The sequence below is a fragment of the Neurospora tetraspora genome (assembly GCF_033439725.1).
Source record: "Neurospora tetraspora strain CBS 560.94 chromosome Unknown B0H65scaffold_11, whole genome shotgun sequence".
NCBI lineage: Eukaryota > Fungi > Ascomycota > Sordariomycetes > Sordariales > Sordariaceae > Neurospora > Neurospora tetraspora.
In genome coordinates this window covers 603589-616622 of record NW_026944393.1, presented here as the reverse complement: position 1 = coordinate 616622, position 13034 = coordinate 603589, and the positions used below count along the sequence as shown (strand labels likewise).

The 13034-nt window shown below is 40.1% G+C and overlaps 3 protein-coding genes across 3 annotated transcripts; 2 read left to right on the top strand and 1 right to left on the bottom strand.

Moving 5' to 3' along the window:
- Window positions 1-2010: 2010 nt before the first annotated feature.
- Window positions 2011-2364, top strand: B0H65DRAFT_385726 (uncharacterized protein; the record flags this gene model as incomplete). The annotated part of the gene is made up of 1 exon (XM_062823708.1): window positions 2011-2364. A coding segment is annotated over one exon (354 nt), but the record flags the coding sequence as incomplete, so codon positions are not given.
- A 4804-nt stretch (window positions 2365-7168) lies between these two features.
- On the bottom strand, window positions 7169-8668 carry B0H65DRAFT_447082 (resistant to spore killer; the record flags this gene model as incomplete). The annotated part of the gene is given in 2 exon segments (XM_062825845.1): window positions 7169-7951; window positions 7967-8668. The coding sequence occupies 2 exon segments, from the start codon at window positions 8666-8668 to the stop codon at window positions 7169-7171; spliced, it is 1485 nt and encodes a 494-aa protein (XP_062676592.1).
- A 3400-nt stretch (window positions 8669-12068) lies between these two features.
- Window positions 12069-12518, top strand: B0H65DRAFT_566668 (uncharacterized protein; the record flags this gene model as incomplete). Its single annotated transcript, XM_062830334.1, has 1 exon — window positions 12069-12518. A coding segment is annotated over one exon (450 nt), but the record flags the coding sequence as incomplete, so codon positions are not given.
- Window positions 12519-13034: the final 516 nt, after the last annotated feature.

Genomic DNA, 13034 nt, shown 5'->3' with positions numbered 1-13034 from the left:
TTATATAGTTAGTCCTCTACGTATACCTTCCTTTCCTCTCTTCCGTATAATAACGTATATCTTACCCTACCCCCAATAGTGCCTCGGCCCGTAATACTATAATAAGGACCGATAATTGTAAGTAAGGTAATAGTAGGGTATATTCTATTATAATATTCTTTACAAAATAGGTCAAATACCGCTTCCACCTCAATTAATTTATTAAGGCCCTTAAAGACTAGCGTATAAGTACTATTTTAAGAAGGGCTAAATTAATAGTTAAAGAAGTTAAAAATAATAATAATGAATTTTATACCGCTATAGTAATCTGTAAAGAAATAAGTACTTTATTTAAGGAACTATATTTTACTAAATTCGAACTATACTTAAACCGTTTACTAACTACTATTATTAAAATATATAATATAATATAGTTTTAAAATACTTTTACTCAACTTTAGCCTATTTTATAAAAAAAAGTACCGCAAATAGTCTCTTTTTTTTCTTAAATATTATAAAACTAAGTAAATAATCTTAACTAAACTTTTTTAATACCTTTATCTTTGTAAATTAATAAAAATAATGATATAATTCCTTAATATCCTTATAGTTTAAAATAAAACCGTTAACGAAGATTGTAGCTCCTAGATCATTCTACTATCTTCCCTTCTCCTTCGTAACTACGCCTAAAACACTAGAATCTTTTTACGCTAAATTCTTAGGTTATATATACTTTTAAATAGGACCCTTAAACGTATTATTAATATATTATTAACTATAAGCGTAGTATCTTCGCATATAGTATTTAATTAATTACTTAATTCGATAATGAAATTAATAAAGAAAGTTATTAAAGATATTACCTATAATCCTAACGGTATTATCGTATATAATAATTTCAATTTCTAAAATAAGATTAGAGAGCTTAAAGGGGGTAAAGAGTATAAAATAGTTAATTTAACAATAGTATACTAATTAGCTACCCGGAATTAAATGGGCCTTTAAAATAAAAAGCTTTCAAGCCTAAAATAAAGTATACGGTTAAAATAGTCCGTAAATATATCCTTTCATACCCTAAGGGATTAAAGAAGCGATCTTCTTAGCTTATTATAAAAGTATTCACTACCTTATTTAAAAAAAAAGATTCTAGAAATGCCTATTATTAAAATAATCAATTATAAGTATTCCCCTTTCGTTTAATTAAGTACTATATTCGAAGACGAAGTTACGATTAAAGGTAAATATAAATTATAAAAAGAAATATAGAAGTACCGTCTAGAATTTAAAAATTATATTGAACGGCTTACCTTTATCTATAGGGACTAAAAAACGACTTTTTTTACTAAAAGAATTAAATAATTATAGCTTGAAGCTAGCGAATTATAGGACTAAAGAAAATAGATAGTACTTATCCCTATCTTTTTCTATATTGAAGTCAATTTCTATAACCTTCTTTGGCGTTATTCTTTCGATGCTAGTCCTAAAGCAAATTATTTACCTACCACTATATTAGCCGATATTCCATTCTTCTAGCAAACGAAATTTAGTAATAAAAAGGATATAAAATATTACTATATCATACCTTTATTAATACATAATTATTCTACTAGACTTCTAATATTTATCATCGACTTTTTTATAAAAAAAGGAATATTAGAAGAAACCTAGCTAAACGTTAATAGCATTAAGGAAACCATAGCAAATATAAACAACCTTCTAACTTTTAATAAAGTCTTTTAACGTATCTTTAACGAAGTTTTATTACTGATAATATAGAAAGGTATATACAATAATATTAAAAGCGAAAATAAAATTGATAAGGAATTTCGAAGCTATTATCGATTAATATAAATAATTCAAATTCTATTAGTATTTTATAAAATAATCCGTTTTAATAATTATAAGTTTATAAAGGAAATTATTCCTTTATTACCCATTATTTTCTGAGGCGGGAAATTACTAAATCATAATATAGAGATATTATATTTCGCCTAACTTCTTTACCTTAATATATTAATAAATTCTAACTTTCGTAATACTATTTTCAAAAGTAGTTTTATTCGTTATACTATAACTAGTAATTACTATAAGCCTATCGATTTATTCTTCGAACATATTAATACTACATACGCTATTAATATTAAAAACTATAAGAATTCAACGTACGACATCCATACTATATTCTCCCGTCCATCTCTTAATAGCAACTACCTCTCCATCATTGGCAAATCGATAGAACGGTTTTTTAATACCAACCAAAACGGAACCTATACATCTAGTAATCCCATTACTAATATTACTTTTTATATTATCAAACTATATAGAGATAGTAAAATAAAAAGGTTTAGTAAACTAGATTTAAGAGCCTTTAATACCCCTAATATATATCGAATCGGATAATAAATTCTATTCTTTAAATTAAACGATTTTAATAAAGCCGTAGTGGAACTAAAGGATACTATAAACCAAAGGTTTTTACTTAGCGTTAGTAGTAGTAGAAATGGAGATATTAATTAGGAGGAAGAAGGTGAACATCTTTTTAAGGTTAAAGATGATAATTTATAATTTACTAATATAATTGATCCAGTTGGCGATATTATAAATATATAAAATTAATATCGATATTAATATTTTTACTTTTTAATATTATAAGTACTTAAGTATATTAAGTAAGGTTAATAAAGCTGCAAATATCATTCAATTAAATCCAATTAACATACACACATATAGGAAAGCCCTGATTTTACTCAAAAATTGACGAAATGATTAGAATAACATTAATTACAATATACTATATTTATATCGAATTTTAAGCACTTCTAGCGCTTTTATACTAGTATCAATAAACCTTCTAATAGTATAAAGTAAACCCGCTTCCAGCCAGCCGTCTATTTAATAGCTTCGCCAATAGCCTTTACAACCTTTACCTCATCCCTTACTTTCTTTCTTATATCTCGCTCCTCTTCCTATTCTTCAAAGATAGTATTAAGAGAATCTATATACCAATTGACCAATAGCTCCCCTTTAGTGTCAATAAACTCCCAGTGCCGTAATTCCTCTACTTTGTCTAATAATTTATCGAACGATTTAAAATATAATTTATTTAGCGCCCCCTTCTTACTTCAAAATATCGAAAAGAGTCTAGCAATTATATTTTGCAACGTAGGAATTATAAAGAATTCTAGGATAATATCGAAGAAACAATCCTTATTAAGTACTAAATTTTAAACTTATTTTTCGTACTAACGGTTAAATGTTTTTAAAATTATAGTAGCCAATAAACTAATTAACGGCCTCTCTTTCCCCTTATCCTTTAGTAAAAATTTAAACACTTTTCCTAGTTCGTAATTGTAACTATTATAATAATACTACTACTCTATTAATTTCTTGTCCTTAAAATTCGAATCATTATACGGTTCTTAAAAATAATCCAAGGCAAATTTCCGGAAGTAGCTGGCATTTAGAAAGCCCTTGATAGTGTTAGATAGTTCTTTGTATTTACCTTTATCTACCTCTATCTATTTAACTTTAACGGAAAAATCGAATAAAGAATACGTTTTAATATTATTTTCTAGCGTAAGAGTTATATCTTTAGAGCGCGGTAGTATTAGTGTAATTAAAAATATTTCATTCTTTTAATTAATTAGTTGGCTAAATACTTCACTTCTACGGTTAATTAGTCGGCTGGTAGCGTTACTAATTTTATCACTTTATTTTAGAAGGGTAACTTTTCGAAATTTATTATTAATTATGAGGGTAAATCTATATACTACCTTTACAATACGCTATACTTAATATAATTTAACAGGTTTAGAGCGCTTAAATAAGCTTTCTTCTTACCCTAAGTAGTCGAAGCAATAGTATAGTATAAAGAAATAAACTATACTATAGCCTTCTTTATTTTTCTGCATTGTTTTTTTAAAACGGTACTAAAGATTTATAAGGCTAACCTCTTTAGGTAGTCCAAATTAGATAATTCGTTATATATTTAGTATATCTATGCCCATACCTAGTAATACCATCGCAATTATAATATAGTAATCTGTATTATTAGAAAAATCTCTTAAAATAATATGTTAATTAACGGATATAACTTTAATATCGTAATAGCGGACTACCTAATAAATAAAGAATTTAGAACAACCAAAAGCCCTTATATAATTAATAAGGATATACCTTATATTCCTAAACTTCTTCTTATTATTAATATAAATAATTATTTTCGGAATTTCTCGTACAATTTTAGGGGCATAGCCGTCGACTAAGAACTATAAACGCCGTAGATCTTTAATTAAAATACGGAGGAGCGGTTAGATAATAATATTAATCTCTAGTCTATTAATACTAGTATGGATAATACGTAGCGAACCGCAGGATCCTACTACTAATTAAAGCTACTATAATCTAATATAAATTCTTAATTATCCCTGTCTAGCGTACTAATATAACCGAGCTATAGGATCCTACGTAATAGAAGGCCCCTTAAATTCTTCAACCGAATAAAGTCTTCCTAGAAATCTCTTCATTTACTAATAATATACAATTCGTCGATAGTAAAAAGACTAATATATTTATAAACATTTAGACTATATAACGCGGCTTTGAATTTAGTATTTAATATTTATTCGAGGCCTAATAGAATATACGTATAAAATCCTAGCTTAATATTCTTCTATACTTCTAGGTATTAAAAGTCCTAAAAGTTAACTTTAAAGTTATATTATATTAAAAGGAATAGGGGATACCTCTCCTAATTTTCCATACTTTTAAAAAAAGTTCAATATCTATCTACACAAGTTTGGAGCCTTCTACCTTCCTTACAATATCGTTAACCTAGGCTTGGCTAAATTTAGTAAAGGGTACGATTTATATTGTGATTTTATTAGTAAGCGTTAAAAAAATATATGAAATAATACTCTTACTATAATTAATCGCTGCTACTAATATTATATCTCGGTTATTATATATTAAACTATACACCGTATTAATATATTCCTTCCTTACCGTCGGAATACTTATGATAGTATAAATAAAGTTATTAATTTACCATTTAGGGTCGAAAAATTCCTCTATCGTAATTACTAATAATAATTGAACGCATATAAATTAAAATATTAAAAAAGTAAATACACACAAAGGTTGTGCTTTACGAGTACTACGTATATACCTACTTTTATTCCATCTTAAATTGTAGCTTAAAATTTATAATAGTAAGAGGTGACTAGACGGAAATCTAATTTTAGTGTATACTTTAAAATATACTAAAAGCATTTGAGTTCTATCTATTTAATTATTAAACGATTTATATCGTTGGAATACCTGGCTATTTCTTTACTGTTCTGCTAATTTATATCCTTATTAGTATTGTGGTGGTAATGTTATTACTTAGTTAATAAATAGTCCTAGGTATTTACTATAGGGGTTTGATTTCAGTTTACACTTAGAACCTAATCCGCGGCTTATATGTCTTCTATAGGTAAGCCTATATTAAATATAATAAGCTACAGAAAGCTATAGCGTATAGACTACGTACAGACCTTTTTAATAGGATGAATTATTTTATATTTGACTTTATACGTTGCGTACGGGCCGTATGGCCCCCTTCTTCTTGGCGAAGCCCGCGACCGAAGGGAGCGAAAAATTACATGGAGACGTCTGAGCTTCTGAGATAAGAATTGAACTGGAACTGGAAGCTCGAAGCGCCTCCTGTCTTTGGCACGAACAAGCCAAGTGGAAACCAAGCCGATGTGAGGTGTGAGGCAAGGAAAGAGCCCTCTCGTGAGTCGTGACCTTCATTCAATTCTGGGCATGGAGCCAAGTCCCCGTGACTGCCCTTTATCGTCATCAAGATACCTAGGTACCTACGGGTGGTGAGCGAGAAGCAAGTGCGATGGAGTTGACGGATCACGTACGTCCGGGTGTGGGGTGAATTATGATGGCAGGTCCAGATCGGTACCGCAAGCACCCAGCAGTCGTGACTTCCACTTCCACTTCCTCTTCAAATTGGCCCTGTGGTGCCAACGGCTTTCCAGGTTATTTCTGAATGGCCAATCTCGGAAATTTGTAAAGCAGGTCCCACTGACCGGAAGCAGACCGGCCCATCATGCATGACCGTGCCCGGGCCCGCGCCTGCCCTGAGAACAGAAGTGTGATTTCCGCTGGCAACAATTGCAACCAGGCCGCTGTTGAGCAAGATGCATTTTCGATCCACACATGGATTCTTACTCGCGTCTCACATGTCTTGAAGGGCAGCAGCAGCAACTCCTCGGCGAGCCAGATTGTGAAACATATCCGAAGAAGGACCATGACGATGAATGGAAAGGGAGGTCGTAATCAGGAACAAGGAGCCGAGAATACAATACGGGGGTGGAAGAGAGCTCTGGACGGCTCGCTTTTGTTATCATCGAGAGAGGGGAAGAAAGAGAGACGGTGGTGAGGCGGCCGAGAAGCAATGAGATGTTGTAACAACCTGTGGGCACTTCTATCTTACTTCAAATTTCTTCCAATGCTCATACCAACATTCCGTAAAGATACACCTGGACTCCTCCCTGCTCGAGTGTGATGGATTGGGCGGTGTACTGTGACATGGGAGCCTTGACTAAGCGCTGAAGAATTACTACTTGTCCGGACTAGTGACGTCCTTCTTTTTGCCGAGGGCACGGTCACTCGAGACCTGCCGAGTAGACAAGTTGACTGAGGTCTCGAGCTGACGAACTTTCCAAGGGTCGGTTTTTTTTGCAAAAAGACATTACGCTATTATTGCTGATCCTCCTCTACTGGAATAACCTCGATCCGAAATGCAGCTGTCCGTTGATTGATCCTCTGAAGAATACCTCTCTTTGCTATGGAAGTGCCTTGGCTTGATGCGCTTGACTTGCACCTGGCTCACTTGTTCGTCACGCCAAAGACACGAGGCGCTTGGAGCCCTGGCTGGTAATACCAGAAGTCACGGTCGTCGCAGGAAAACACGTAAATTGGATGTAGAATTGCCTAGACAAGTTGAGCAAGGTGTGCATTGCAAAGTAAAAGACACTACGGTATTATTGCTGATCCTCCTCTAATCACTACTGACATAACCTCGATCCTAAATGAAGCTGCCCGCCGATGAGCCTTTGAAGGTCGGGGATGCCTCGCCTGTAATTGGCATACACTTCCGGCCGCTGTTGAATCCATAGCGTATGTGTCCATCTCACTCGGTAGAAGTATTGGACCAATCATCGATCCAATCCCACTCAAGGTCGTCACTATCCGTCGTCGCCTGCTGGATGTACTGACCCGTCATCAAAGCCGGCCACAGTCGATCAATGAGATGGCAACGGTCCTCGAGTTCCTGGGGGATAGGTACTCCGGCAGGGGCAGCATCGACAAGTATCTGGTCCGGTCTGCGTTTTCTCTGGTAGGGGTCGTAGTAGACGGTAGGGAACATCTCCGTTTCCTTTTCCGCGCCGCTGCTGCTGGTTCCCGTCTCCTCAACCTCCACAATATCGGTCTTCTTCGTGGTCGTAGTCATGGTAGTGATAGTGGTGTCAGCCTTGTCTTCGGTTTCCACAACAGTGGGGGTTGAGGTTGAGGTTGTCGTGGTTGCGCCAATCTTCTTCTTCTTCCTCTGCTTTCCTGATGTTTGGTCGCCGCCGCCGCCACCGTCGTACCGATAGATGTAAAACTCCGATGCCCTCTTCCGCCTCCGCTCAAGCTGGTAAAATCTGCCGATCGCCGGATCGTTACCACTACGAATGCGGCTTTGCGGGGCCCAGGAGATGGCATGGAGAGCCAGCATGGTGTCAGTATTATAGTGGGTACTTGTACCTGTACCTGTACCTGAGCCTGTACCATGGGCAGTGGTCACGGTACCGGAGCAGCCCGGTGATAACAGGGCTTTGACGTCCAGCTTACAAGCGGCTTCGTACGTAGAGGCAAAAACGTAGGCGACTACGAGCCAGCGACCCGTCAGCCACTTTCCCTCCCCGTTAAACTACGAGAATACAACCCGTCGGCAGTACCGGAGGTTGGTGAACCGATCAAGGTCACGGCGGTCGACCAAGGGGAAGTAGGATGGGCCGGCCGCATTGTCCGGGAGTTCGTAGGAGGTCCAGTTGGCTAGGGCGGCGGTGTCTGTGAGGTTCGTGTTCACGTCCAGGTTGTTGTTGTTGGCAGAAGAAGATGAGGAGGAGGAGGAGGAGGAGGAGGACATGGAGAGGTAGTCCTCGAGCTCTTCAAGCTGCTGGTCTAGGTCGACAAAGAAGTGGCGGAGTCGAATGTGCCACTCCATCTTCCTCATAATATCAGCCTGAAACATTGTGGGCTCCTGGCAGACGTGGACGGGGTAATGGAAGGATTCGATGCAGTACTCGAATCGAATGAAGTTTTGCGTGGGTTGCTTGAGCTTGAACTCGTTATTGCAGTCTTCTTGATGTAGGTGTAGCCCTACGGTGTAGGGACTAAAACGCGTATATTCGTCCAGTGGGGGTGGGTAATTAGACGTGATGCATGTCACGCCATCAATGAGAAACTGGGGGCACTTGGGCTGCTGAACGGTGTTGTGGGCGTTTTTTCCACCGTGGGACGTGGGGCGTTGGACGTCACGGCCCGAGCCCTCGAGGAGAGTGGCGCGGTTGTCATCGATAGCTTGTCGGGAGAGAGCCTTCTCCTGGAGTACAGGGCGACCGGTCCCGATGGAGGATGATGACATGACGGGCGGTGGTCAGGTTGTTGATGGATTTTTCCTAACAGGTTGATCGTTGACTGAGGTACTCGGTGCTGAGAGGATGAATCAAAGGAAGGAAATGGACTAGGGAAATAAGAGCAGAAGAGGATGTTTTATAGATCCGGGGCACTGCAAATAATGACAGAGGCGAAACCTTTTCTTCGGGGGTTTTCAAGATGCACATACACAGCTGCCCGTATATCTCTGGATGCATGCTAATGGACACCTGTCTTCATTCTGCAGCTTTTATGGGGAGTGGCGACTGGGAGCCGTGCCCACGAACTGGTCAACTTGGATACTGGTCAACGACGGTCAGAAAGCCCTTAGCGGCGAGGGAAGGGGGAAAGAAAGACAATGACGGCCCACAGGCCACCGGACAATCTGACCCGGTAAAGTAGCGATGCGCCGGGCCAGTTGCTCTCTCCATGGACCACTTCCATGTTTATTCGAGGCGTGCTTCCAACTTTGACCGGGCTTGATGAGGAAAAGGTGTTATCGGAGGACAGAGCGTCGGACATCGCAACGGAATGAGGATATGGTGGCCATTTGACTGGGGCAAAGTTGGTATGTGATGCGACAGCACCGGCGGCGCAACTTCTCAGCACTTCTTTAAAGAGATGTCGTTGCGGGCGTCCAGCGCGTTGGTCTGTGTCGCGTATGCGTCAGCCACGCCGTCGGCCACACGCGCAGCCACATCCATAATTATCCTCGAGCAACCAATCAAGAGGCCCGGCGTGGCCATCGGTCACGTGCACAGGCGTTTGTTTCGCAGAGCAAGCAAAAAGACGGGCTCCAGTCTCCACCTCTTTTGCCAAGCAGGCAGCTATGCCAGCAAGGCCGCGGGGGCCACTTTTTTACCCCTGTAAGCTCCCGCCTTGGCCGGCCACGTAGGGCTCCGTTGATAGGATGTGCAGACCCGTAACAGATTTGGTGAGAATCGCACCCATTCCTGTTAGTGACTTGCACATCCCGTTCACGGAGCCACCTGGTTGGCCAAGAGAATCCCTGTAACGAAAAAAGAGGGGGCAGAGGAAGCGTATATGAACCCGGCCTCCCCAGGCCTTGGGAGCTGTCTTTTTCTCCCCATCTTCTACCCGCACTTTGCTCAATCAATTCAATTGGTCACTCACACACCCTTTCCGTCTGTTCCATTTCTGCCTCCACTTTTGACGTCGTCTCGTCCCTTTGCCCATCATCACCACCTCCAGTCCTCCTAACCTAATCCAACCTCCACCGCCATGGCCGACTCGGCGCCCCATATACTACAACCATTGCATCAATTAGGCGATGACAACAACAACCCCGATGCCCGAGTATCACCTACACAACCGTTGTCCTCCTCACGGTCAGAAACCTGACCTCGCCTCCGCCTAGCCCTATCGGACTCGTAGTGCGCAGAAGACGATCATGGCCGGTCCAAGGTTTCGTTCATATCAACCCCCATTCTCCCTCCCTCCCCTTTGCCTCTTGCCCTCTTGCCCGTCTCCCCGATTCGCCGCGGTTCTGATGCTGTGCATCTCTCCAGGGAGATGCATAGGAGTCCAGTCTCTTTCCAGTCGATGCAACTTGTTGCATCTTCACGAGAGAGCGGCAGGCCGTCCCCTTCTGCCCCCTTTCCCAATTCATCACGGCCTGAGGTCATATATCCATCCGTTGGGTATGTGGCCGTCCAGTCTCTTTCCAGTTGCTGCAACTCGAAGTAACGTGACCTCTGAGTCGAGAGCCATAAAAACTTGCCAACTCCTACTCCTCAGGCTCACCTGTTGAAGTTGAAAGGACCGGGGCTTCTCGATAGGGCCGCGGGTGGAGATGTTGCGGTCAGTAGCTTCTTTGCTGTCTTGCGTCCTAGTTATAGTAAACTAGACCGACAATTGCATCTTTACGAGAGAGCGGCGGGACCGTTCCCCTTTCTTCCCTCTTTCTAATTTACTACGGCCTAAGGTTATATATCCGTTTGGATATGTGGCTAGTCTGTCTTTCTCCGGTTATTACAATTCGAAGTAATATAATCTATAGTCGAGAAGTTATAAAAACTTGCCAACTCCTACTTCTTAAATTTACTTATAGAAAGGATTGGGGCTTCTCAATAGGGCTGCGGGTGGAGATACTGCGGTTAATAGCTTCTCTACTATCTTACCTCCTAATTATAATAAATTAGACCGACGGTTATATCTTTACGAGAAGGCGGTAGGTTATTCGTTTACTCTCTACTTATAAACTTATTTTGAAATTTATATTAGTAACGATTCTATTAATAGTATCGATCGGTTTTACGGCGACAATATATTAATTACATTAGATATAAACGATTATAAAATAAATTACTAAATCGATTTGGTTTCTCGAACTGAATAAATTATTTAGGATGCTATAGGTCTCGCTCGGCATATATTAAACTTAATAATCGATATATATATTAATATTGAGAAGCGAACAGCTTTATTTATATTTCGTAGTTATTTCGTTAATAAAACGGGCAATATTCTTCTTTACCTATTCATTTACCCCGAGGATGTCTAGTCCGTCGAATTTAGAAATATATCCTCCCCTACACTCCCTACTATACAACAGGTAGTAGTATCCGTGGGCAGGTTCATTCGACTGCGCTTTATTATAATAGAGCCGCCGACTTTTATCGTCCTTCTAAACCGTCCCTTGGAAGCCAAGGAGCGATACAGAGCCATAATGGATAATTTATACTCTCTTACTTCGGTCAAAGATATTTCGATCTATTTAGACACCCTATCCCTTCTAGTCGAAGCTCGAATATAGTTAGCCTTACTACTATTAATCTTTTCGCTCGCTAATATTCGTAGTCGACTAAGAATTGACGTAGATTGTATATTTCTTATAAGGTTATACGGCGGTACTAGCGGGTAAATTATTAACCCGAGGATTACAGTATACGAATTAATATATTACGAAGTATAAAAGGCACAACTAAGTAGTCCTACCTATACTACCTCTAGTAAGCTTTAAAATACTACCTAAATATTAATTTCAATTTAAATACGTAAACGAATAGTAAGTACAAGCAGATTCTTACTTCCCTACTTCGATTACAAAAATAAACGCGTTATTGTAGGTCCAAGCAACCACTAATTGTTCGAATCGATAGAGTAGAACGCTTCGTAGAGTTAAAGAGTTAATGCAATTCTCCCCCCTATCGAGTACGTCCCCCCAGCCCAAGGTACTACCTTTATGATACCTAGTCACCCGCTAACGAACTTCCTCTACAAATCGAAACGGAAAACGCCTACAATTCACAACCCCCTCCGACCTCGCCCTGCTCCCCTCCCTCCCGCCCTTACCCACCGCTCTCGACGCGGTAGAAGCCTTAACCGACATACGAAAATTATCCTTCATCATCTAACAACTTCTCACCCACAACGCAGCCCTTGAAAAACAGCTTCTCACCCGCAACGCGGCCCTTGAAAGGCGCGTCGAACATCTCGAAGTCGCCTGCCTGGATCCTGGCAGAGTTTCCCACCATGACCACGACAGCCAGACATGCCATCACAACTGCCGGTACAACACCTCGGAAACCTCCAGTGTCCGGCACCGAATCGATGACACCATTGACGCCGGATTCGACACGGCTTGTTCAAAGCTGGAGGACTGGGCCCAGCTCGAATTCGAAGAACAAGTCAGAGCAGAGATAGCCGGTCAAATAGAGGACATACAGCGAGATTTGGGTAAGGAGTGGGCGGAAAATATTAGAGACGATGTTAGGGAAGAGGTTAAGGAGGATATAAAAGAAGAAGTTATAAAAGAGACAACTAAGGAAGTATTAAAGAGGATGGCAGGGGTTATAGTAGAGGCTGTGGAGAGGAATAGGTAATTTGGCCTTAGAAGCGCTGGCGCTATTGGACGTACTATCTCTACCTCCAACTACCTAAGCGAATCAGCCCTCTACGCCGCCGTCGCAGATGTACAAAAGACCTACGCTACGGAAATAAGTAAAGAGGAGGTGGCTAAAGTGATGGATTACTTAGAAGAAAACCCGCTGAGCGCAATTAAGTACAACGCTTATAGGGAGACAATGAGGAAGTATTTTGTTGGGTAGTGGAAAGCTGATACGAGGGCAAGGGGGTGGAGGGGGCCGAAGTGGTAGGCTGGGAATCGGGGAGCCTGGCAAGGTGCCAAGCGCCAGCCAATAACGATTGAACGACTGAACGACAGACACTCTGCACACCTAATGATTAACGACGTTTCCCTCTTCTCCTCGAAGATTGATAACCTGACACTATCGCGTGTTGTATGGTGCAGTGTCGTCCCGTCACTCCGCTCACGTAATCCACGGAGTTCCTTATTCCTACATGCCCTAACACTTCAGTTAAAGTGTGCTATG